Source organism: Pseudorasbora parva, chromosome 24, assembly GCF_024679245.1.
Source record: "Pseudorasbora parva isolate DD20220531a chromosome 24, ASM2467924v1, whole genome shotgun sequence".
NCBI lineage: Eukaryota > Metazoa > Chordata > Actinopteri > Cypriniformes > Gobionidae > Pseudorasbora > Pseudorasbora parva.
This window is the reverse complement of record NC_090195.1, coordinates 11369187-11395889: the sequence shown is the minus strand read 5'-3', so window position 1 is coordinate 11395889 and position 26703 is coordinate 11369187. Positions and strand designations below refer to the sequence as shown.

The 26703-nt window shown below is 37.6% G+C and overlaps 1 protein-coding gene across 2 annotated transcripts; it reads right to left on the bottom strand.

Moving 5' to 3' along the window:
• Positions 1-987: 987 nt before the first annotated feature.
• Positions 988-26693, bottom strand: stag1b (STAG1 cohesin complex component b). 2 transcript variants are annotated; one of them, XM_067434647.1, is made up of 34 exons: positions 26527-26693; positions 18800-18938; positions 18606-18723; positions 18370-18507; positions 18189-18285; positions 17554-17630; positions 17270-17474; positions 17037-17188; positions 16872-16945; positions 16632-16755; positions 16406-16504; positions 16192-16271; positions 15761-15868; positions 15555-15669; positions 14351-14468; positions 14146-14249; positions 13961-14053; positions 13774-13863; positions 13467-13670; positions 13296-13366; positions 13116-13203; positions 8697-8777; positions 8488-8580; positions 8224-8398; positions 5518-5657; positions 5336-5437; positions 5100-5248; positions 4821-4949; positions 4308-4528; positions 3996-4170; positions 3694-3807; positions 2456-2570; positions 2213-2293; positions 988-2069 (listed from the first exon to the last, which is right to left on the bottom strand). In XM_067434647.1, the coding sequence occupies exons 2-34, from the start codon at positions 18826-18828 to the stop codon at positions 2046-2048; spliced, it is 3783 nt and encodes a 1260-aa protein (XP_067290748.1). In that variant the 5' UTR covers positions 18829-18938; positions 26527-26693; the 3' UTR covers positions 988-2045. The 2 variants fall into 2 exon arrangements, with proteins under 2 accessions (XP_067290748.1, XP_067290749.1); XM_067434648.1 differs by having other exon boundaries at positions 5518-5654.
• Between the last annotated feature and the right edge of the window lie 10 nt (positions 26694-26703).

Below are 26703 nucleotides of genomic sequence, written 5' to 3'. Positions count from 1 at the left end.
GCTGTGCGATATTGAAGACAAATGCGATATGCGATATCTTGTTAAATAATGCGTTATTCGATACGCTATTGCTATTAGTGTGTAAAATCTATTTAAATAATATTTTTAAAAGTATTTAAAAACAGAATGATATTTATGTGTTTCACATTCTTTCTGGGACAAGCATTTTCTCTTGTTCTTCTGTTGTTTGACAGACAGCGGCAGATTTACTGTACTAGCCTCCTGTCACTTTAAGAGCTAATGCACGAATCCTGCTGACATGCATTCGGCTTCTTTCTGATATAGTACACTTAAAGCATAACCAACTAAGTTTACATGAATACTCCTCAAGACAGCCATTTTGACATAACTGTTTGTGTTGACAGTTTTAAGTGTGTAACAAGAAACTAAACAGAACTGAAGGGATCACGCGCTTTCAGAGCGACAACTTGTGCGCATTCGGTGTGTGTGTGTGTGTGTCAGACTGCGAAAGACTGAAGGGAGTTGTTATAACTCTTTTTAACATCAAGCAAGTCACATAAGTAACAGTCATGTGCCCAGTCTATTCTCTGTTATAAGCCGACCTAAAACGTACAATTTTCACAATGTTGAAGAAGCAGCCTATTAAAATCATTCAGATATTGCATGCCGTTGCGATATGCATATTGCGATATGTACATTTGCGATATTTCGATATATTGCACAGCCCTAAAATGCAGTGTAGTGTTGCACTGAAAACCAGTAAAATCTCCATCTAGAAACTGCCTCATAGTTTAGTTATGTTGGCTGGAAGCCCGTTTCCCAATAAAACCAATGTTTGTTGACACAATCCTTACAACCCTTCCTATGTCTCTAAAATGTCTCCATGTTTCGAGGAGCTTAAAGAAAACGTTATTTTTATGTAGACATGTCTCACAGAATCTTAGTGTCAGATTAAGAAAATTCAAAACAAATCTATGTACCAACAATTAATGTGTATTAAACAGGAATTCGGTAGGTTTCACAAAATACTTTTAAATACTTTTATTTAAACATGTTTTTTGTTTTTTTTTGTTTTTAAAAAAAGCAAAGTTTTAACAGTGAAAAGGTTAAAATAAATGACAATCCCACTGTTTGATCGGAGTCTGTATCTAAAAGCACCGGTCTAAACAAGGGTTCTGACATCACTCATCAATACCACACAGGTCTTATCAAAACCTGCTCTGTGGATATTCAGAAGGACCTAAAAGCCCAATAAACGATCAATAAATGTTCACAGCAATACAGTATTGTGTGAAAGCTACAATGTTTCCACAAACGCACAGTAAAAAAGGTAAATCACTGAGCAGACTCTAAACAGAGGAGGTAAACATGTCTTTAAAATAGGAAGAAACAAGCTCTTCAACAAAAGGTTTGTATAAAACACATAACCAGTGTCTGAAGTAATGAATACTTCGGTGTACTTCCTCCTCGAATATCCTCATATATTTGAACAATTTCAATTTTAAAGACTTGTTCTGAACAAACATGGGCTTTGCTATTATTAATCTGGTAAATCAAGTAATCTAACACCAAATTCAAGCAATAATACATTTTTAAGGCCAATAATACTTTTGGACAGACTTGAAAAGAAAATGATCACGACCCTAACATGTTCCTTTCTAAATTTCACCCTGGACAAAACCAGAACATGAACGGGCGATAGTCTTAAAATAGCTAGAAAGCAGTGGCGTAACAAAATGTCTGTCCGATTAATGTCTGATTAAACCACATTTGCTCTAAGAAATCAATGGATGATATGAAAAATAGGAACTGACACTGCTGCGATGTTGCTGAAATCGTAACACCATTGTAAGACCAGCAGGTTACAGCTTATACAGGCTCTCTTGGTCCTTATGAACTGAGGAAATGCTGACTGACAGGAAAGGCTCACAATGGGATTATGGCCAACCACAAAACTAAGAGAGGAAGCTCACATGCTTGCGTACAGTTGTGTGGAACTGCTATTAAAAAACTAAATAAACGTTTAAGATGTGATTCTTGTTGGTTGCTGGTTGTGATCACCCATAGAGGCTGAAATCTGCATCTCAAAACATCTGCATTCCGAATCCCTGTAAGAGAAAGAATCAACAAGATAAATCAATTAGTACTTTCTTCTCAATAGCACCAAGCAGAATAAAAGTTAGTTATCCTACAAAACAAGTTACATTGTTACACCTAAATCTAATACACATAATCTCTGAGGTACACTTACAGAATCATCTTCCATTATGGCTGTAGAGTCAAAAAAGTCCGGTCTGAGTTCAGCTCTTTCCCTGCGGTTTCTCGACGCCGGCTAAAATGTACAACGAACATGAGAGCAAGAATGACCCCAAAGATCTAATCTAACAGATGAACAGATGTTGTAATATGAAACATAGTCTTGGCCGTCACCAGAACATTACAAATACACTTAAGAACTCCGAACAGAGCTCAGCACACATCTGTAAATTCTTACCAGATCTATCACCATGGTATCCTCAAATTCCTCGTTCATGTCCTCTAGCTGACCGCGTGAGGACATCATCACGTCCTCGAAGATGGGCTCAGCGTCATCTTCCATGAGGCCTCGCCTGAATAAAATGACTCACGGTCAAGGAACTGATAAATACAATCTCTCAAATACAATCTCTCAAATACAATCTCTCAAATACAATCTCTCAAATTCTCTCTCTCTCTCTCTCTCTCTCTCTCTCTCTCTCTCTCTCTCTCTCTCTCTCTCTCTCTCTCTCTCTATATATATATATATATATATTAGGGATGCCACAATTCTTAATATAATATTGAACCGTTCGGTACCGCATCCACGGTTCAATATGCGCTTGTGAAATTGCGTATTTTTGGTTTTGCATGTAATTAATTATTTATATTTCTCTGTTTTAAATATTTCTCTCAGTTTATTTCGGCTCTGTTTGAGTGTTTCTGTGAGTCTACGCACTGATACGAGCAAATATCCAATCACATGCACTAAAGTTAGGGGGCGTTTAGCCGTGCTTTAAAGCCTTGCATTCACATTGTCAGCGCTTGTCTCGCGCAGCTGAACCGCAGCTCGTGTATTGCAAATACAGATGAATATCGTTCATTCTGTCACCTTTTCCGGTGTTCTCCTCTGACCCCTGTCATTCTCCTGCTTTGATTTATGATGGGCTTTATGATAGGCAGTATATATCTACTGCAAATGTGACCATGTTCCCCTCAGTCCCAAACACACATACATATATAGCATGTTGCAAATAAGTACAGTTCACATGATAAATGTAACATTAAAGTTAAGATAAGCTTCTAGTTTTAATAATTTAAACCTTATAAGGCCTTTGAAGCTTGGACAAAAAGCTGCGCATTGTTCTGATAATTGACATGATTACAATGATCTACATGATATAACTTTTTTTAAATGCTGTATCCTAAATTGTGGATAATTAAACTATATATATATATATATATATATATATATATATATATATATATATATATATATATATATATATATATATATATATATATATATATATATATATATATATATATATATATATGCTGAAGTAAATTTGTGGAGTGTTAATAATTAAAAGAAAAAACAACAAGAACCGTACAAACTGTGATATGAATCGTACAGCGGTTTTGAGAACCATGCAACCCCTAATATATATATATATTCCCCTCAGGACACAAAAGCTGTACAGTGTGAGTACTTACACCTGCTGTCTCACTCCACCTGTGCGTGATTTCATGTAGTTCATGCCTCCTCTCTCTTTTCTGTTCACCTCCTCCATCTTCTGTTGATCTAACCATGACATCTGCATCTGAGGGCTGAAAGTAAGGGAACAAAATTGTGCAAGAACCCCGTGAGCTCAAATTACATAAGAAAACGGCACGTTCTGTAAACACGTTCCTCCAAAATGTAACTACATCAAACATCGAGGAGCTCTTTAAGCATCTTTTAACGTAAAACAATAGCTCTGACCAACTGCCTTTTTTTTTAGGCTGTAATTCCATACTTGTGCATGTAGTCTGGTTCGGAGCCTGGTTCCGATGAGTCTTGGTCTGGGATGTGATCTGCTGCCTGTCTGGGGTTTTCTCTCAGGACAGTTGATGTGAGCTGTGGGGTATGGAGGCCCCCTGGTGTCTGGAGTGTGTCGTTACGCATTACCCACGAACCCTCAACACTCTCCTCTGTCAAATGAAACAAAAAAGATAAATGACCAATCAGATTCATCATAGACAATGCCAAAGGAATAATAGAATATTTTATATACGTTCTGTGTTAATTAAGATTAAAACATTTGAGAGCTTTGTTGTTTTTATCCTACCGTCCGGACGTTTTTGTCCTGTGTTTTTGTGCTGTGGCGGTCGGCCTCTTTTGCTGCGGACGGTGCTGGCTTTGCTGGTTGAGCTGGCGCCGGTAGTGACGGATAACCTGTCATCATCTCCTCCTGTCAGCAGGGAGTTCCTGTACGCGATGAGAGGCAGCCAGACGTCCTCTCTTCTCTCCATCATATACTCCGTCATAAACTTCTCCAGGTAGGAATGACTGTGCCATGAACATTTATAAGGATCAAACACACTGGTTATGCACGACACAGTTTCGGATATGTTATCATTATTCTAAATTATGGAAAATAGTAATAAGAAGATATTTTGAACAATACTGGTAACTAAACATTGTTCTAATTGACTATTGTATGGATAAAACAAATAAAGTGGAAGTAGCAATTTATCAAATAGCAATTTGTTTATCGTTTTAGAATAAATTAGATATGGGTGGGTAAATTATGACAATTTGCCATCCCTTTATTGGTACTGTACATATTTTCTATACTTACACAGTCTTTTTGTCTTGTCGTAGGAGTTTGGAGGAGAACTCACAAAGAACCTCCAAGAAGGCCAGGTTTGGTGGTGGGTACTCTGGTCCTTTTGGATTTGGGACCTTAAAGGCGAATTCAATGCCATCCCTATGGTTGTAATTAGACATTAGTTCATGCAAATATTCGCATTAAAGCCAAACGCAACTGAAGATCATGAAGAACCACTTGGCCCTCATGATTGCTTCTTATTCTTTAGATACAAACATAGTAAAGCTGAAGATCTGAAGAGCTTCTTACTTGTGCAGTGTGGCCACGGCCTCTCTGGTTTTGATCTGGTCCAGCCCAAATGTGAGTGCAAAGCGACGGGCCAGTTCCTTAATGCCGCTGACATGGGATGACGTTCGGTCCAGGTTGGGTCCTTGGTCCTGGATCAGCTCATTGAAGAGCTGCAAACAGGGAAAGTGTCCAAATTGAACATTCAGCATTCATTACCAACTGTGATAATGATCTCATCCTAGAATCTCATCCCATACCTGCTGCAAGCTGAGGATAAGTGTCTTTGCGCACTGGATCTTGTCCATCTGTCTGGTCTTACTCAAGGTTTCTTTGATGATGTCTCCATAGTCATTGTAATACTGAAAAATAAACAGCAGTCATTCAAATCACTTCTTAACCATCCAGCTCTATGTGGTTTAAATGTATCAGCTGTCCATACCTTCATATATTGTTTGAAGATGTCAGCAGCGGCAGGCATGTCCACTATGTCGTAGATGATAAGTTTACAGAAGGCGGCCAACAGATTTCTTCTCTTATGAAGAGCCTCGATCTTATTGGCTTCATCCTCTTCGTCCCCTTCTGAAAGAAACGGCCCAGCATGAGGTTAAAATGAAGAGTTAAAGTCTGTTTAAGAAGATATATCAAAACCTTTCAGAATTGTCAACATATTTTTATACGTGCTCTATAAATAAAACTTAGTCTAAAGGTTATTCGCACTAAGTATGCTGCTGCTTCTGCTACTGATTGCTTTTACAGGAAAAAGCTGTCCATAACTGCTGGTCTAGGATCTGTTTTCTTTGTAATAATAGCATATTATTAGCGAAAAAGAGTTGGGAAAAGATCCTGTGCATATCTGTAACACGCTAACACGCTTGTCGAATTATTTAATTTCCGATGGGTTTTCTTTTCAGTGAGCAATGTAGCCAAGACACAGACATGTTTGTTGATTTCTAGAATGCAATGGCCAATCACTAGCCTGACGTGGTCATACTCAATTCTAGTCAGAATAGGAGTCTGATACTGCTCCATTGGGCTGTAATTATAGGGCGTGTTCCAACCGAACCAGGAAAGACATCAATTGGATAGACCAACAACCAAGCAGAGCAACGGAGCGACGCATAACATTAGTTGTCAAATGTCAACAGAACTCAACTGCACTGTGTTACCAAATCTGTGTTTTTTTTTGCGGGTTGATGCGACCTCAATTATGTGATATATAGATACCCAGGAATGCGAATTTAAACAGGCAACCTTGCCAAAATGACATATTTTATCCCCCAAATGCTATTTTTTCCCGGAGAACCCCCAGAGAAGATATTGGGCTTGTTTTGGTCTGGTAGTTGGCAGGTTGCGGTGTAAAAACTCTGTCTGCAAGCACACTGAAATAAGTAACGTTAGAAGAAGATGACTGTAAACAATCTTTGCCTGTGTTGTAAAAAAAAGAATTTAAGGATACACAGAGGACTTAAAACATGATCATCATTTAAGAGAGAAATAGTGAAGGTGAATGCATACAAACAAGCTCTCCGTTTATGATCTGAGCAAAGTCAATCCATGGCAAGCGCCTTTGATGACGTGCATGATTACGTTACTGTTTATCATCTGTCCGTCATCGTCTAAAGCCCGCCCTGACAATTTCATTGGTCCGAACAGTTTCTGTTCGGGTATAATTACTCCTCTACGGATCAAGTCCAGACCGAACTGCCCGAGCTCAAATGTTGTGGGCGGGGCTGAGTTCGGCTGGCATCCAGGCTAGCCAATCACAGGTGTTTAAGTTAGAATCCACTCACCGCTCAGGTTTTTGTTCTGCACGTGCACTAATCCGCTCTAACGAAGTGTAGACATTATGTAACATAAGATATTATGTGGTCCGCTTTACTGATTAACAGAACAGAACTTTGCGAGATCGCGTTCATTGAATGAGTGACAGCTTTTAGTGATTATAAAGGTTGCGCTCTTTGCTCTCACTCTAGGCTAGGGGTTTTCAAACTGGGGTCTGGGGACCCCCAAGGGTCCTCCAGAAGGTTCTATGGGGTCCCCAGAAAAATTTCAGATAATTAAAAGACAAAGCAAAAATGGATAAAGTCCAGCGAACAATCTAACTGTTTAATTTCTAAACGTTTCTCACCCTGTTAGCCATATACATACCTTTCAAAATGATATATGTTTGCATTGTATCTTGCTAGTGAATTTTTCTCACTATAGTCCTCTTTATCATGCCCACTGGGTTCGTAGAGCAGAATTCTTAATGCAAGCTGCTTACTGGTACATACATTTATTGTGAAAGTTGCTTATACAAGTCATTTTTAATTGAACAACTTCTTCAGGATTATACGTCCAACATTAAGTACATGCAATCTAAGATTCCAAACAATGTTGTATTTAAAATGTCACACTTACTATTTATCTAACAGTTGAAATGTTTTTTTTTCATACATAAAAATATATAGATGGCTTTAAGGGGGTCCCCCATAAAGGTGCAAAATATTTGGATGTCCTTGTCATGGTAACCCCCCCGCTCTAGGCGATATATAAAAAAAAAATGTATAGGCCTTTATATTCAGAATTTTTCAAGCACCACATACACGCTTCAATACATAGGCCCATCTGCATATGCATGCAATATTCATTCTTGAAATTGTGATGACTGACAGTGATAAATATTTATGTATCGAAATGAGGCTCATATAAATGTCAGGAAAACCCAATTTTTGGCTGCATGTAAATATTCATGGTTCACTGGATCTTTGTCAAGTTGTAAGAAACACTAGGGTGTATCTTGAGTCCAACCTTTAGTTTAAACTGATACCCGTTTGTTTTACTCGCGGTTTCCAACATTAAACCAAACATGCAGCAGCTCAGTCCCGGCTGAGGGGGCGTGTTCCGACGGGAAAGTGATGGCGATGCATACCCTCTATTGTTGAAATAACTTTAAGAATGATTTTATCCGGCTGATGAACGTTAAAAACACTGACAGCCAATCGGAATCCATCCTGCTATTACGAGCTTGAGCATTTAAAGTGACAGACAAGCACGACCTTAGAATAAACAGAACCATATTGTCTGCTGGTTTGCATGCTAATATAGTTATGGTTATCGATCTCAGGGTCAGGATAGTTCTGATGATAAATATCCATACACATACCCATGCTCTGATTTTCATCATCCTGGTCGATAAATACGTGATCCAGGACAAAATTTAGCAGTTCATTCTGTAGAGAGCTGTCTGGATTGAAGACCAATGGCTGCAGAGCATCCCGACCACCGTTGACCAATTGGTGACTGAAGATCATCAGCAGGTCACATAGCAACATGAAAGCCTATGGAGAGAAACCAGACAAGTTCTTGAAAATATGACTGGAATTGAATAGAATTGTAGTTTAAGGTCACTAAAAATGTCTCTGCTCACCTGCTCTTTGACTGGAGTGTTCACATTAGACAGGCACTGTTGGCAAACCGCTAGAAAAGACTTCACCACTCTCCTTAATGCCACAAGATCATCCTGCCCAGGAAACGCATATGAACTTTTGTGTCACATAATTCTCAAAAAACACAAGTAAATCAGACATATGTATTTGGGAAGTTTTAGGCAACTGCATATTATGGGGTCTATTGTACCTTTGATGGAAATCCTTCAGTAATTTTCACCAGCTGCCACAGGATGGAGTAATGAGAGCACTGCAGAGCCTGGACAGCGATCTGACCACAAAACAATAAAATATAGATTCAACATTTATTGCACTGAGTTACAAAGGGCTATTTTATAATAATAAATAGTTTACAACATTAGACATTGTGATGTAATGGCATGCTCCTTTGTTATCCATATTTGTCAAAGTTAATACAGTTTGCTTAACAAGCAATTATTTTGGTTTGGTATGCAATACCAATTCAAATTTGGGGTCGGAAAGATTTCTTTATATTTTTGAAAGAAGTCTTTTATTCTCACTGCATTTATTCAATGGAAACACAGTAAAAACAGCAATATTGTGAAATATTATTATTACCATTCAGCATAATTACTCCAGTCTTTGGTGTCCTAATATTCATAAATCATAAATAGTATGCTGATTTGATGCTCAAGATTTTTCTTTTCTTATTATCAATGTTGAAAATGTTTTTTTCTGCTTAATGTTATTTTGGGATAATAGTTAATTTAATGCATCATTGCTGATTAAAAGTATTAAATTCTTTCTTTAAAAAAAAAAAAACTTCCTTGACCCTTACCCTTTTGAACACAAGTCTCTGCGATTTAGCCACTGTTGTATAAGTCTATGTTTCATGTCAGTTTATTCAATATTATCAAGTTTTACTTGATTTATTTTTATTATAATCATCTGATCCATTAGTTCCAATCCATTTTCATGATTTAATTGGCACTATGTAATTTTTCGCCGCTAGAGGTCACTTATTCAAAACAAAGGGATAGCTTGATGACGAAATGATTACACAGAGCTTTTATTCAGGGTATATACAGCAATCCTTAAGTTAAATTTACTACTTTTTGATACCTTTTTTTACTACCTTCAGAATTTTTTAAAAAACCATAACGACACTGAATTGCAAGTGTTAATCAGCTACCTTTCTATTATTTACACAGATTTTGACATATATAACATACAAAAAAGAATAGATTTAGAATCGACACCAGGAGGAAATCTGTTATAAGTTATCATTCAGACACAGTAAAATACATCTCAACATTCACAAAGGTTGGTTCAGGAGAAGCATTTCTGCATACACATTTGATTTCAATTAATAATTGGTAATTCAGCAATTAAATTATTTAGTGTTTTTTTCCAACAACAAAACCTGAGCCAAATATTAAATTTCTATAACTGTGATAAGTTGTTGAATTTAACAAAATACTAAAAACTAGTGCTGTCAATCGATTAAACACTTTAACTAGATAAATCACACATTTTTCTGTGACTAATCGCAATTAATCGCAATAAAAAAAGAAATGTTTTTGTATGATTTTAATATATTTTTTAATATAATAATTTCACAGTTAATCAAATTAATGTAGAAACAACATAAAGACAGTATATTTTAAATACTTGTTTAAATGGCATCTTTTTGTGAATGAAGGCCAGTAGCCTATTACTGATATTAATACAGCTACTGATGTATTAAAGTATAATACTTTTTTTTTTTTTACATTTATTATTAGGCTTCAAAAATATAACAGTTTTTAATTTAAGTCAACTTAAAACAATGCTAACATAAACCCATAATAAATGTCATGTTTACTCCTACCCTTCCTGTCTGAACAGTTAGGAAATATAGAGAAATTTAATAAAGTTATCAAAGTCATTTTCTCTGTTCCCTGACAGGAAGCTTTATTGGCTGCTGTACCTTTAAGGCTGTGTGTCCACCAAAGCGTTTTCACTCTGCTGGCTGGCGTTTTCAATTGTTTTCAATGAGAGCGCCGCGTTTTTAGAACGCCTGGAGCGCAATGAGGCGCTGAGCGAGTATTTCACGCGCTGAGCGCTCAGCGTTTTTAACTGGTCGCCGAGAGTTGAAGAATGTTCAACTTTGAGTAAAACGCAGCGCTCATCACTGTCACTTTTCACCCAGCCGTACAATCACAGTGGAGGAGGGGCGGGACAAACACAACACAGACCAACTGCCACATTCCGCGTAAATAATAACGGAATAAAATGATTTAAAACAAAAGCCAGAGCAAATACTTTAGTTTACATTGTATCTGCAATTTTATATAGAATCAATACAGGAACAAACTACCTGTGAAATTAGAAACCTCCGCGGATTTTCCGTATCATAACAACAAGCAGCGTCTCAACTGAGGAGAAAAAACGCTGCCTGCCAAAACGCTCTCAAGCGCTCACAGCAAGGAGTTTTCAGCTGAGCGCCTAGCATTTTCAGCTGGCTAAAAACGCTTTGGTGGACACACGGCCTAAGAGCAGACAGACACGCGGATCTCACTGTTTATACTGTCTATGGATCGCGCCTCATTCTCTCACAACTCTTTTTGTTCATTTTAGACTTTATATAAATCATTTAAGATTGCTCTTATGAGGACAGTCATTGAAGATATGCCTTGAAGCAAGTCTAAAATAAAACGTAAGCCGGTCACTTCTGTTAAGCACGCAGTGTTCTGAGATGATGCCGAACGACCGCTGAATATGACGTCAGCATCAAACATACGCTGAGAGAGACGAAAGATCTTTGATTGTGCCCAGATATGCTAAAGTCTATATTTAAACGAACTAAAGAATAGGACACCTGATAGTCTGAAAAAATAATACCTAATTTGGAAAAAAATAATACCTCTGAGGCCACATTTAACACTTTTAATGGCCTTAAATTTGACAATTTGGATTTATCACTTTTTAATACTTTTTAAAACCCCGCGGACACCCTGTTATTATGCATTACCCCACATACACATGACTTCGGGTCATGTGTATGTGGGGTAACGCAGTAGTGTTTTATCATATTAGATACATTATTTGACTGTGTTGAAAGTTATGTTTTAAAGGGTCATGAACCCCCCTCTTTCAGCTCAAATCTACCTCAATCTTTTTGAAAAATGCTACTTAAATGGGCGTGGATGCCCGTGAGAAGAGGGGAGGGAGTGGGTGTGGCAGAGCGAGGCAGGGGGAGAAAGAGGAGGGCGAGCAACTGTCATCTGTCAGTGCAGTGCAGTGGCCCATGCCAAATCTCAACAAAATATGGGGTTAAACGTAACGAAATGCAGGATTTTTAAAGCTGGCAAAATTAAAGTCCAATGAAATACACTGACAACCATCTGTTTGACCTTTAAAAGTAAACGATTGCCTTGCTACATAGATTAATCGGAATTGTTTAAAATATAGAAATGCATACACAATTGTTATTGTCATTATAAATATATAATTATGTTTGTATACACAGTATACATGCATATTTAAAAAAAAAACATACGTACATATAGATCTAACTTGCGCGCATCCCAGAACACCCATAATAAAGATGGACAGCGACAGTGAAGTCTACAGTGAAAGCAGTACAGAGGGCTCTGCTGAGGTGGAGGACTTTCTCCTCCTGAAACCCCAGGGAAAGATGCTTTAGATAGCGGTGCAGGTCCTCAGCCCTAACAATTCGAGCCGTTACCTCCTGCCGTGATTGTGGGGGAAAATATGGTCGAACCAGAGGCAGCGGGGATGGGAGATGTTTCAGAATGGTAGCTAACTAATCAGACCAAAAACAGGTCCAACCTGAAATTTTTCACTCATAAACGTTGTAATAATTATGCAACAGGTATAGATGTGGTCTGTCATTTGAAAGGACAACGTGCTGTCATGAATAATTAAGAGACGGTGTCTTCTCATAGGATAAGAAAACTAATTAAAAATAATAATGAGACACCGATGCATCACGTAGCACTATTAGTGCGCTGGTACGTCACAAGCTGTGACGTGGATGCAATGTAGTTTTTAAACCCGGAAGACGAAAATAGGGTGAAAAACATACAAATTTACCAGATTCACCTTTTAATTAAATCTAACAGATGCTAACATTATGTTCAACACACATACCGCTGTTAAAATCTCAAAAATTTAGCTGTAGGGTTCCATGACCCTTTAATGTTACTCCATGTTCGCTTGGTGGCTACCATGAGACACTTTTTGCACACTGCAGTAAGCTAGATCGATATTAGGCATGGTAAAACATGGTACTCGCGGTAAACCAAGAAAACGAGATTTAAACAATAAGACTGTGTTGAGCTGTATAACAATCATTAGTTTTCTGTTGAATGTATCCAAACAGTTGCTCCCCTGTCTAATAAAACACATATGTTAAAGTGCCTTTGGTGTTTCCATTGTTTTTTACAAAATAACATGGATATGAAGTCATTGATAGGCAACGAACAGACACGGTCCGTATGATTTCTCTGAATTTAAACATATTTAGAAACATTTGGGATAATGCAAGTACACAAGTCAGCAAATAAATAACATTGTTTTAGTGGTTTTTGGATATTTTAAATCCAAATATCTTACATATTGTGCCTTTAACATGTTTATTTACCTGCTCTGGCATAGAGCCCTGCTCGATCCCCATTTTCAACAGTCGATAGCAGTTTTTGAAAAGGTCCCACTTTGTAAGGTCATGTGCACTGGAAAGCATACAAAACAAATCTGAATGCTGTGTAGAATGGACACAAACTCTGCATTCCCAAAACAAAAGACAAAATAAACAGTCTCTTACTTATGGAAAGCAGTGAGCTTCTTTAGCGTTGAAAGAACATTATAAATGTCATCGTCATCTGCTTCATCACCCTAGAAAAAAGCAAAAGCAGAATTTAGTTTCAAATGGTTAGAAGCCATTCACTAATATTCATTCATGAGGAAAAGCACTAAAACAAAGCTGCTCTTTCACCTCCTGCAGTAGGTCTTCCACCGAGTGTGCAAATCTGTCCGTGAGCTCGTCGATGAGTTGGCTGCGAGCAATGTCTACACGGTTCATGATGGTGTATTCTTCACTGCACAAGATGCTGTACGTCTTGCTGCACGCCTCCAGAACATCCATCTCTGTGTGCTTTTCCACCACCACCCGGATCTGCTTCAGCAGGGCATCCAGGTGCTGAACACAGCCAGGAAGAGACAGGGTTAAATGAGAACACACTAGAGTAACACACTGCATCTGTCTAGATTTTTATGTCACGGTTGTTAGAACTCCAACATACCTTTTCCATTCGTCCTGAACTGTAGACCTCAAGATCAAAGAACTGAGGGATCTGAAGGAGGTTCGCAACCTTTTCAGAATCAGTCTGGTACTAAAGACAAAAGCAGAACAAATTTGAAGCAACATTCAAAGATATTAGATTCATTTTTGAAAACTCAATTTTCTGGCCTCTTGGACTCTGACATTACCTTTGAAAGTAGCATGGGCAGAGCAACAATCAAGTGTTCAGTGAGTCGATTCTTATCGTCAATCTGCGTCTTCTTCTCCTTGGCAGTGAGCACCTGATGTGAACAAAGAAGACCAAAAGAAAGCCTTTAAACTTTCTAATGCCTAGAATGTGTCTACAGTAAAGCCTAACTCCAAGATAACTTACCCTCTTTCCTGTTCCTCTGCCCACAGGCGGATGAGCTTCGGCTGCCTGCCTGATGGTGCAGACCATGAGCTCAATCAGTGCACTCTCATGCCGGTCTCCTAATACTACAACAAAACCCACAATCAAAAAGGACTAATGGGCAACACAGAGATACAGGCTAGTAGTTTTAACCAGAAAAATCTGAAATAAATGCGATTTGCTGTACCCTCTTCCCCCGGTACAGGGTCCTCCAGCAGGAGCTCTACCATGCAGTCCCAGTCTTTCAGCAGATCCTGCGAGCTGTCCCACAGACTGTCCACCAGGTATGCTGCATGCTCGTGAAGCTGTCAAGCAAGAAGACAGGAGGATGGTTCAAAATCTTGCTAAATTAAAGGGATAGTTCACCTTAAAATTCTGTCATCATTTACTCACTCTCAAGTTGTTCCAAACCTGTATGAATTAATTTTTTCTGCTGAACAAAAAAAGAAGATATTTTGAAGAATATGGATAATCAAACAGGATACGTTTGGTTATGGGGAAAAATACTATGGCAGTCAATGGACCCATCAACTAACTTTCTTCAAAATATCTTGTGTTCAGCAGAAAGAAAGAAATTCATACAGGTTTGGAACAACTTGAGGGTGAGTAAACAATGACAGAATTTGTATTTTTGGGTGAACTATCCATTCAACAGTTCAACAGTATCAAAACAATTAACATGGCCATCAAAAAAGATTTTGATTTGGCCATAGAATACCAAAAAATGTCTATAATAAAAACTATAAATACACTATAATACACAATAAAAAAATATATATATAATACACAAACACACACGAATAATAAATAAAACAATTGGCTGTTATAAAATGTTCTTTCACCATGATCCATAAAAATTAAAGGCTACTTAAAATTAAAATAGGATATAGCATATTAAACATGAATTTTATAATATAATTTAATGTTTAGAAAAATACACCATATGTTAATTGAATGACAAATGTTTATTGGTAAGTCATAACAGCAGTTCGAATTTATTTGGATTTAATTTCATTCTGCTTTCTTAAATTACAATTTTGTACCCTGTTGAGTGGCAAACAATCCCTTTTTTGATCTTAAGGCCAATTCACACTACACCGACACACGCAGACAACCACTTCTCAGACGTTCCATGACCCGAAAAAAAGAAGCTAATTTAACATATTAAATAGGCAAAAACAAGAGCTGACAAACACAGACCAAAATGGATAGCACACTGATCCGACAAACCAGACAGAGGGTCTATGGCCATCTGTTGGTTCAGTGTGAATTGTCCTTAAGGAAATTCAATACTAAGTAAAGAGATATGCTAATAAAATTAATATATAGGTATGAATACAGGCTGAGATCTGCATATACAACCATTTTTAAAAAATGTATGAATTTCTCACTTCACTCTCTAGGAAGAAAAGCACCAGCATTCTTATAAGGTTCCCATTGGCACTGTTTCGACCTCGTCTCTTCGCCAAAGCTTCCTCAGCTTGAGGGTCATGCCTGCTAAACAACCTGCAGCCAGACAACAACCAAATGATCAGAACGTTTGGGACATTTGTCATGCTGTGATCATGTTTGAAACAGACATGCTCATTCATCTCACTTTCTGTGGAGGAACTCTCCAGCCGCCACGGCAACAGGCCGATGAGCCGAATACACTAGATGGTAGACGTTCTCACAGTCTTCGTTAGACAGAGCGTCCTCACTGCCGCTACAGGAGAAAAATGAGAAATTTAAGGATGTAGAAAAGGACAAGAGAGATTGAGGAAAGAATCAAAGAAGATAGATCTTATGATAAACACCGAAAAGTTTATGTTAGGAACTTTTCTTACTACTTCTACAATATAAAAGTATTATATTTTCCTTATGCAAATCACTACATTTGGCAACTTGTTCAGTACCCAACACCACAAGTAGCATTCTATTGCTAGAAATCTTGAATAATGCAGTCACATTATGTTAAATGTTATAATAAATTCTAATATAATATATTTAACACAGCCATGAATCTTGAAAAATAGAGATTATACTTACTGCAGAATCAAAGTGACAAGTCGTATGGCCTCTACTGCCACATCATACTCTTTATCCAGCGTCATAGACACAATACGGTCCTAAAAGAGAAAGGAAGTGACATCATAATGTTTCAAAACTGATGCCTACAGCACATGGGCACATTTTGAACATTTTAATAGAGGAATGGAAAGATATAATGAGGGCTACGTTAGAGTATTCCCGCATGTGTTACCTTAAATCGATTGGTGAAGAGCTCAAGCTTGGGGAAAAGCTCTCTGTTGGTGTAGAGGGTCTGAAGTGCCTTTAGACATTTGAGTCGAACCTCACCTTGCTGTAAAAGATTACATTATACACAATTATTTAAATCTAGATTGACAACAATATATTTTTGTTACATGGGATGATTATGAGAGATGCAAACAAGTACAAAACACACACAGGAAAATATAAACACTTACTCTGTCATGTAGCGTCCAGCCCACATACTTCAAGTAACTGTCATTGAGAAAAGCGTCGCTGTATAACTTCATCCATACCCCAATCTCCTCTATGCAAATGGCTCTAATCTCCGCAATGGCATCCCTAAGAAAGCAAGATAACATGAAACAAACATGTCTAATGAAGTATTTGATTCCGACTGATTAACTAATATATCATTCAGAATATGATTTGTGAAATGGTTTCTACCAGCTTCTCACCTGTAACGGTGTACAAAAATACCCTTAAAGATTGAGTTCATCATGTTCTCAATCTCATCTTGATTCTCTTGGAGCTACAAGATGAATTAAACAAGAAAACGCATTGAAACTCAAATTCATGGAGACAGTAGAACAAAATTGAGAGGAAAAGAAAACAAATCGCACCTCTTTTCTCTTCTCCAGTAGCAGTTCCAGCTTCTCGTTGGCTCGTTTCCCTGCAACCTTATTCCGTTCGGCCTCATACTGCCTCTGTGTGTTATCCTGATTGATGCTCAGGTTCAGAGCGACATTTACCAGTGCTGTCATCAGTTTCATTGCTGTAGAAACAAGACCCATAACAAAACTTAACTCACCTGCATTATGAGGTATAACTTAAAGGTCAACGGTTAGGAACTGACCTGCCAGCGTGCTGGTGTGTCTGAAGGCTCGGACCTGTGAGTCTGAGAGTCCAGTGAGCAGAGAAATGACCGTGTCCATCATGTATTCATCGTAGATGATGCTGTACTGGCACTGACGGATCAGAACCATGATGAACTCGCAAAAGTTATATCGGAATTTCTTCCACTGCGGTCCTGCCATTGTGAGAGGGTAGTCGCCGCTGTCCTGGATTTGACAATGAAATGTTTTAACAGAATATTTAACAATTCAGGTGGGTAAAATAAATTCAAAAGTAACATCAAACCTCATCAAACTCCTCTGTCATCTTCCTGATAATTTCAGCATTCTGCATGTTCCTGAACATCTCGATCCTTACAGTGCCTGTGATTCAAATGAATACAGCACACCAGTACAGTTTGTTATTTGTGAAATATTAGACAAAAGATGTACAACTCTGAATCAACCTGCACCACTGTCAAAATGTCTATATATTGTCATGCATTCCTCATGCATTTCCTGTAAAGCTGCTTTGAACAATAATGTATAGTGAAAAGTGCTATACAAATAAATGTGAACTGAATTTAATATACCCAAATGTTTGAGGTCATTAAGATAAAAAAAGAAGAAATTAATACTTTTATTCTATTCAGCAAAGATGAATTAATTTGATCAAAAGTGACTGAAAAAAACTATCATGGTTTCCACAAAAAAATGTACACAAGTTGTCAACATTGATAATAATAATAAATATTTTTTTGAGCACCAAATCAGCATATTAGAAACCCTTCTGAAGGATCATGTGACACTGAAGACTGGAGTAATGATGCTGAAAATTCAGCTTTGCCATCACAGGGATAAATTATTTAATGTAATAATATTTGACAATCACAGTGGGCGGTGAAACTGGATTCATTAGGAACTGTATTGAGCAAAAATTACCTTTACAGCCAGAACACTGAATAAAGAAGTTGATTAGATCTAGGAGTGCGAGGTCTCTGTCTTGCTTGTAAGATTCAATCCAGTCATCAATGACAGACTGGAATTGCAAAAAGTGTCATTTAGTACATCTACACCTTAAATAGACGCGAACAGATAGAAAGACACTTAACATGTGTTTTACCTGCATGGCACTTTTGCCTTGTTTGACCACCTCAAAAAGAGTGCTGGGGTCTGCTCCCTCTCCATTCTGATGGGCCACTCCATTCTGCCTCCTCCCTCCTTTGTCAACCGGAGATCTTCGGGCCTTCTTACTGGCCACCTGGCAAAAAAAGACAGATCAGAAATAGTGGTTCACAGCATGCATTAAGAGTTCAAATGAATGCAACCAGTTGATCTGCTCTGCAGTAGTGGTCTTACTCCTTGTTTTCCAGGCCTGCCTCTCTTTTTTTTGCCTTTTCCCTCCCCAGAGTCATCCAGCTCACTGACGCTCATGCTCAGACTCATGGTGTCGCCTTGCCCGTCATTTGACGAGTCCCTGCACAGAGTAAAGCAAATGTTTATTAAAACTTGTATGTGAATGCATTTTAGTTCCCATCAAGTGTTTTACTTACTGTAGTACAGGAAATTCAGAGTTGATCATGTTGGGTCTTCTGACAAAACTAGGGGAATCTAGAGAGGAATCACCCAGTGATGCCGTAAACGTGTTCTCAATTCTTCAGTTTAGACCCAGAATGCTTCAGAACACATAACCTGAGAATTAAGAGCAAACAGAATCAGACCAGGATCATATGAAGCGTAATAATGAGCAGATTAATGCAGAACAAGTAAAAAAACCTGATTGAGCTCATAAGTGCATAATTTGTCATAAGCAACTTATTATTTGGACATTTATTAAATGTCAGTAGCCTCAGCAAATGTTTAGACAAACACTTTTAATAGAGTGAATATAAAAATACACATACACAATTTTTATTTTAAAATAAGTATAAAAAAGAAGCAGAATATAAGATATATAAATAAAGCTAAATTAATTGCAATTTAAAATATTTTTAAATTAAATGAATAACAAATTAGTAACATCATACAGCCACTAGGGACAGCACCACCCATGATTTTTCAATACAACTAAACTCCAGGATCAGGATTACAAATATATGCAACAACTCAAAATGAAATCATAATACCCTCTTATTACAATAAAATGACATTTGTCTTAATCTCTTACACCTGAGGCTAAAATATTACATTGCAATACATTACATTAGACAAAAGAAACACTGCCATTAGGGGGCATCCCAAGCATGGCTTTTCCCTGTTGCTGTGGAAACAGCAGAAACTGAGGCAGACAGGAAGGCTAAACATATTTATGTGAAATGGAGATGGGACGTACACAGATCTAAATTAGATCAGACTTTATCTGCACTATTAGATCATATGAAAAGGAAAAATTTCCATCGCTGGCTGATTTTGACAATGCACTTGGATGCATCTTCACAAATGATTTGATCTTAACCAACACAAGATGGCTCCCCACCCCCAGAGGAGACTTTCCACACCGTAGTAATGATGTTTCTGTGGATACTGAGGATTCAAACTGCTTGAATCACTGTATGCAACCGTGAAACAGACATATGGATGAAGTTCAACAGGAATGCACACTGGAATTCCCTTCATCACAAGACAGGGTTTTCAAGACCGAACTGCCGTCAGATTGAATTCTAAGTGGACAGAAGGAGAAAATAAAACCCCTTACTTTGCATCTGTAACGTTCCCCTCCCCCATACAGATTTGGATATCTCAGTAAATATGGCCCAGGCCGAAACTGGGCTTCTGCTCCAGAAAAAAAAAAGACTACGCAGTTGTCAAACTCAACAGCTGACCGTTACCTAATCACACCAGAGATGGGCCGCAGATACAAAAGACAAACAAAGACTATGCTTTTCAAATATCGCTAGTTCAGAAGAAGTGTATACAAGCTGTTTCTCTCTGATCAGTTAGTGTTAACTAGTATGTACTGAGGGTACAGCACAGGAAAGAAAATGTAATTTACACCTCAGCGGTGGAGGTTGGTGACAGTGAAGAGAGCCGAGTCCTTTAGGGAATTCTACAATATGAATGTCAATGTCAGCAATATACAATGAAGGGTCATTCAGAAGTACACCTTCAATGGCACATGGTAGTAAAAGATCCTTTATTCGACATTACTTACATGCTTTCATTATGTGCAGCCAATCTGCAACTAATCTTCTGGTATTTAAAGGTGTAGTGTGGAATTTTTAAAGCATAAGAATAGAAGAACTAAACATAATTGCAGAAAAAGGAATATTTCAACAAAGGTTATTTATTTTTATTTTATTTTTTAAAACATGACAATGCCATTTCCAAACAGGAAGCCCCACCCTAAACTCATGCAACCAAACATCCTTTTAAGGCAAGCCAGTAACTCGGCAGCCATCTTGGTAACACCTCCAGGTAGCTATTTCCAGTCATGTAGGTAGTTCCTGTCTGGACAGAAACGGCTTTGAATCCAATTGATTTATATTATCAATATCGTATAATGTCTCACTCTGACGACAATGGCACTTGTTGAAATGCTCTATTCAGTCAGAAATGTTTTATTTATTCCACCAGCAAAAGTGCCCAACAGCAGGGGTTTAAACAGGTGTTCAGCAAGTCACGTGACCTTAAAATGACTGCTCTCATGAAGTGACTCACTGCATGGTAAATAAAACAGTATTAGGCTACTTCATGTCCTGTGAATGCAGATCACTAAGTGTTTGTCAAACATACAATATTTACTTGAAAGAAACATGCATCGCATTAACAGATTACAGAGGGGTCAAGACAAAAGTAAATGGTATTCATGGTGAGGTCAAATTGGAAAAGGAAGTGTAGATGTGACAAGTAATGGCACTGCACAAAACTCAATGGCTCAGTGAATGTGCTAATGGGCCTGCAGCTTCTCATCGAGCTGGTAGAGCAAGCAGCACAGATTCATTAGAGTCTGGGGACACTATTAAATGGTTCGCACTGTATGATGACAGTGAAATGAGGCTATTCTTGGCACTGGCCGTGTGAGATGCATTTAAATCAGACCAATTATGTCTTTTTCTCTGCATCCGATGATGGCAACTGGCTATTTTCATGTTTGTGCATTTCTTTCAAATCACCCTGGGCTCTTAGTTGAATCATTAATGGAGTTAAATGTGGAAAAGACACACACAATCTCAGTATGCTTCAGTTTGGTTTACATCAGAGCCAAACTGCCCATTCTCTTTCTGATATCTGCATCTAATTTCTAGCTTTGATGGTTTTGTTCAGTAAAGAGTGCCTTTTCATGCTGGTTACATAATGACTTCTCTTACTGCTAAAACATACATATCTTTAAGCATACAAACATTACTAGAAAAGACAGCTGAATGATCTAATTGAAGTCACTCCACTGAAAATAATGCTTTTTACAAGCGTAACTACACAATTACCAACAACAAGGTGCTATAAGTAGCTGCACAGATTTACAGATTTAGCATGGCTGAGAAAATAGAAAATTATGGTTTGGGTGCAAGTCAAATTCTCATCAGAACAAGGCTGGATGCAGAGGTATGGAACAGTTACAAATCACAAAAATGTATAATGTAATGTGTAAAATAGTTACACTTTACATCAGTTGAATTAGTGAATAACATTCGTTTCTGTAGCTCAACTACATCATAGCACGTAAAGATTGTAGGTTTGATTCCCGCTGCTAAATTGTACAGTTTGAAGGCTGAATTCATGAAAGTAAAAACAATATTATTCCTAAAACAAGGCACATTTCTAATAGAAAACCTTATGTGCAGAGATTCCCTCTTTCCTCAGCAATGATTTATTCTGCTGTCAAACACATCGTGACCTGCCAACCTTTGCCTTTAATTATTGTGTATCTATTGTATTTAAAGATCACATCTATACATAAAGATATCTTCACCTATACAAACACTGGTTTAGAAGTGAAGACTGTTTATCCAGAGAAAATGAGAGTAGATTTATAACATCCTTCATCTGATCATCTCATAAACACTTTGCTAAGGACAGACAGCAGTCTCTAATGATCTGTGAAACACTCAAAATAGCTTGACAATTGCCCCGAGAGTCTGGTAAAGCAGCGTTCGCTCTCGTCTTTGTCTTACACACGCTCCTTCCCATCTCAGGTTTGAAAGAAAACTCAATGTTTTATAGATCAAAATCTGTCTTAAGACATCAGCGTAATAAGGTCTTTTCAAGCGAGTGGGCCGCAACGAAAGGCATTACCAACACCGACTTTCGAAATGATGTAATTACATGTGGCTTGGCAATGTGGAATTCTGCCTTTAGCTAGATGACATAAAAAAATATTGTAGATAAGTGTCACATTGCTTGTTTTACCTCTAACACTCTAGCTACTAAAACGGCTCATTTTAACACTGTGAAATATTTTAAAATAACCAGGTCTACATAGCATACATACATTCTCACTGCCCGCAGAATTCCACAGAATTTGCACAGCTGTTACTCAAAGTTTTAAACATTTCCTGCCCCTGGAATGTTTATTTATTACATATTTTGGATACCAATATGAGCACAGTAGTTTCATTTAACTCTTTCTACTACATTTTAAACCATTCCACAGGTTTATTTCACCCCAAAATCAGCATTGATGTGGAAAAAGTAATCGCCAATTTGAAAGTGTTAGGAAATTATTCAACTACACAATATTGCAACTAAATATACAAAAAAGAGAAAATGGTGTATATAAATGCAGTGTAATAATTGTGCTATTATGTTACAAGTTGTGGGTGAAATCTAGCATTTTAGACTATGATTTGTATGTGATAGCTTTGGCTTGACTAAACTCAGATTCAGAGAAAACTGATTATGAATAGGCTATATTCCTCCTCTTTCAGGGTTGAAGGGTTTAGTTAAAAAAATGAAAATTGTGATATTTTACATACCCTCATGTTGTACCAAACCAGCATGACTAATCTTTTCTTTTTGTGTTCCACAGAAGAAAGAAAGACATACAGGTTTGGAACAACATCAGTAAACAAACGATGACGAAATATTTTCCTTTGTACAGTCAATTCTAAAGTGCATTGAAAACTTGTTATAAAATAAATATAGTCAAACCAATGTTTGCTTTTTCTGAGATTCTAATATAGCATACAGGTTTATAGTGTAAATAAGTCTACTATTTAAACAAAGGGATATTTATTAAGCATATAACTTGTTATGAATATACATGCACATGAGTATTAAAGAAGATATTTAAAGCCCATGCACATGGTGAATCTGCATTCACTTCTGTAATTAAATCTATTCATTCATCCCACAGGTGATGTGATTTTTCTCATCTCTTAAAGCAACATTCATTGATCTTCATAACACAGCCAATAAAATTCCAAGATAAGAGCATATGACCGACAGTGAGGGTGTTTCCATGGCAACAACAGCCTCCTGGAATACATGTCACGCATCTAAATTGCTCGCCAAAAACACCCGCACAGGAGAGGGCATAATACTACAACAGAAAGGTGAAGTCACACTATTGTAATATTAACTATCCGGGCACTAACCGTTTCAAGATGGTTCACGTCTGAAACAAAGCTGATGACAATCGTAAAAAAACATTCACTGGTATAATAACCATATAAAAATAGTAAATGCTCATTTTACATACACACCTACATACACACAAACACTAAATAATGCAAATAGATGAATGACAAAAACAGAAAGGTGATATCTATGCTTGTATAGTGTGCTAAGGATAGCTTTTCTCTCTGTATGTGATTCTCCAGAGGGACAAAGCCAAGGACACCAATCGCTACGGTCCATAATATGGGATTTCTGCCTTACAGACTATAAAAGTGAGAGATAATGAAATCAGCACACTTGAGCTGAAGCCTGCCAAGAAATGGGGTTGAAAGAAACTCCATCAAAGAAAATAGACTTTAAAGAAATCCCAAATTGAAGTTAGCTATAGTGTACTTGAAGCTGGGATTTAGGTTTTTTTGCAGTCTATAATAAGTCCTCCAGGGATAAATCCCAGTCTATTGGGAAATCAACCATTTTACACCATACACAAAGTCTCCCTTGTCTACGCCAAGATGTATAGATAGAATTACAAACCACAGCCTTCATTTGATGCATTTAAAAAGCCATCAGGACCCTGGCAACAGTGCAAACAGAAACACGTACACGCAATAAGACTAATGCACTACTAAATCCCATAATATCTTAACAAATAAGAAGCTAAAAGTCCTTGATTGGACTTTTAGATATTAAAACAATCCGCATTTAGCACAATGATTACACACCTGTAGTGCAACACCATTATGTTTTTACCAAGTGTGTGTTAGGTATGTAGATGGACTACATCGAACACTAAATTGTCCAAAGCCTTTTATACAAATGTGGGTTTCTTCAATCTTCAATCGTATAAAAACCTCACCACAACAGTCTCAGATCAAAGGGCTTGTAGCTTTCTGGCTAACTTTGAAACTTGCAGTCTTACAGAAATTCTACGGTTGTACTATTCCTCACGCCTGCCAGAATGTAATCCAAGTAAACAGAAACTTGTAGGTACAAACCAAATAACGCTTATGATGACCAATGACAGATTTCTTACAATTTGACAAATAGATTACCAAAATCTTGGAAAGCTCTTGAAAATGACTGCATATGTACTCCTTCAAATTCAGAATAATCATTCAGACTGATTTGTGAATCAGGGGCAAATTCATTTAAAAAAATAATTGTCACAAATCCGCAAATATTACCCACTGTAGCAGAATAAACATCTAAGATGTTATTAAAACTCATAATTAATTTACTTAATAGTCCTTTATATTTCCAGGTTTTCAATGACAATGGGAACAAATATTGTTTGTGTGTGACATATTGCATGCACATACACACACTATATAAATAATGTTAACCAAAAACTCCACATAAGTCAAATGATGCACATTCATTTTATCAGTCATTTTATCTCTAAATGGTATTTGATGCAACCACATTTCCTCAAAAAGCAAAGACGTGTAGCACTAACTAACATGGTTCAGTGCTGAATCAAGACTCAGAAACTGCACAAACAACATTTGGATAATGCTTGTTCAGTGCTTACTCAGTGGCACAGGGAGAATTTACAGACACCTGCCAACATCTCACCTTAAAAAGCAAAAACATCAAAAAACAAAACTGTGTTCACATTGGTGCATGGGAATATAAATGATGGGTAAACAAGATGATATCTCACATGATCTCAATCAGTGTTCATTCAGTCTGAATAGAGGAAATCACCATCTGTGACAACCTAGCTTGCACGGTTGTTCTTTAAAAGTTACATCAAATATTATAAACGTTAGGAATGACTCATAAAAGTGGTCAGGAGGCATGTTATGCTGTTCAAAAAGTTAAACAGCCATAGTTTCCCTCTCTCTTTTGTAAGAATAAAAGTAAAAAAAAAAAACTGGAAGTATTTCATTGCTCAGATTAGTAACCAAATATTAGTTATAGTGCTTAAACTAGCCTAACTATGGAAGTAGTGTTTAAACACCTCTGTATTATATATATATATATATATATACACACACACAAACACACTCATACAAGCCTTCATGAACTAACTACCGGTTAAATAAATGTTTTAAGACAAAAGGTGAATAAGTAATTGAATAAGTTAACAATGTTTCCTCAGATGTTTTACATTACTTAACGAACTAGTTTCAGTCAAAAAGTTGTGGTGGCTATCTTTACTGCCCCAAACTACTTAACCAACGCCAATCTCCATCCCTTAAGTCCGTAAATAAAGCATATTATTCGTGACAACGCCAGGAAGTGTAGGGAACTGGACAAACTTAGCAGCAAACACACAAATCAGACATTACATTCAGACTAGCAGCGACCTGCACGAGCGCATCAGAGAACAACAGCAGTTGAAAGTCTCGCGCGCCTGACTGACTGTCTGCCTGCCTGTCCGCGCTCATGGCGGCAGGAAGACATAATGTCACACTCGTCCCTACAATAACACACCAAATCACACGCGCTTAAGCTTATTAAGATAATATAGCCATGAGTGAAAGGGAAGACAGTGCCACCAAGGACAGGGGGCATGCACACACACATACACACACTGTCCTTCGAGAATTGATCCCATCCCCCCTACACGCACACACATATACACACACACGCGCGCACGCACACACACACACTCCCTCTTGCATGTCCTCCATCTTTAATGCAAGCTCGATTTACGCAGTGAGCGCGCACCCCACAGAAAGATTCAGATTCAATTGTTGCAAAACTAGTACAAACTCACCTCAACCGCTATAAGGGGTCCTCCGGGACACGCGTCAGTAATAATTGGCGCGATTAATTCACCAAATAGTTTATGTTTTTATATTGTAAATTAGACCTGAAGCAGAACCGCGCCTTTCCTGAGAGAAGCAATCCTAAACTGCCATCTGGCGGCTTTTACCGCAACGAAATGGCGCGA

Excerpts from the sequence above, each read along its gene's own strand:
- stag1b (XM_067434647.1), bottom strand. The coding sequence starts at position 18,828 with ATGATCAACTCTGAATTTCCTGTACTACA. Across the intron at positions 13,367-13,466 it reads TGGAAGACCTACTGCAGGAG|GGTGATGAAGCAGATGACGA; the intron begins GTGAAAGAGCAG and ends GCTTTTTTCTAG. Across the intron at positions 13,204-13,295 it reads AAGCTCACTGCTTTCCATAA|TGCACATGACCTTACAAAGT; the intron begins GTAAGAGACTGT and ends TATGCTTTCCAG.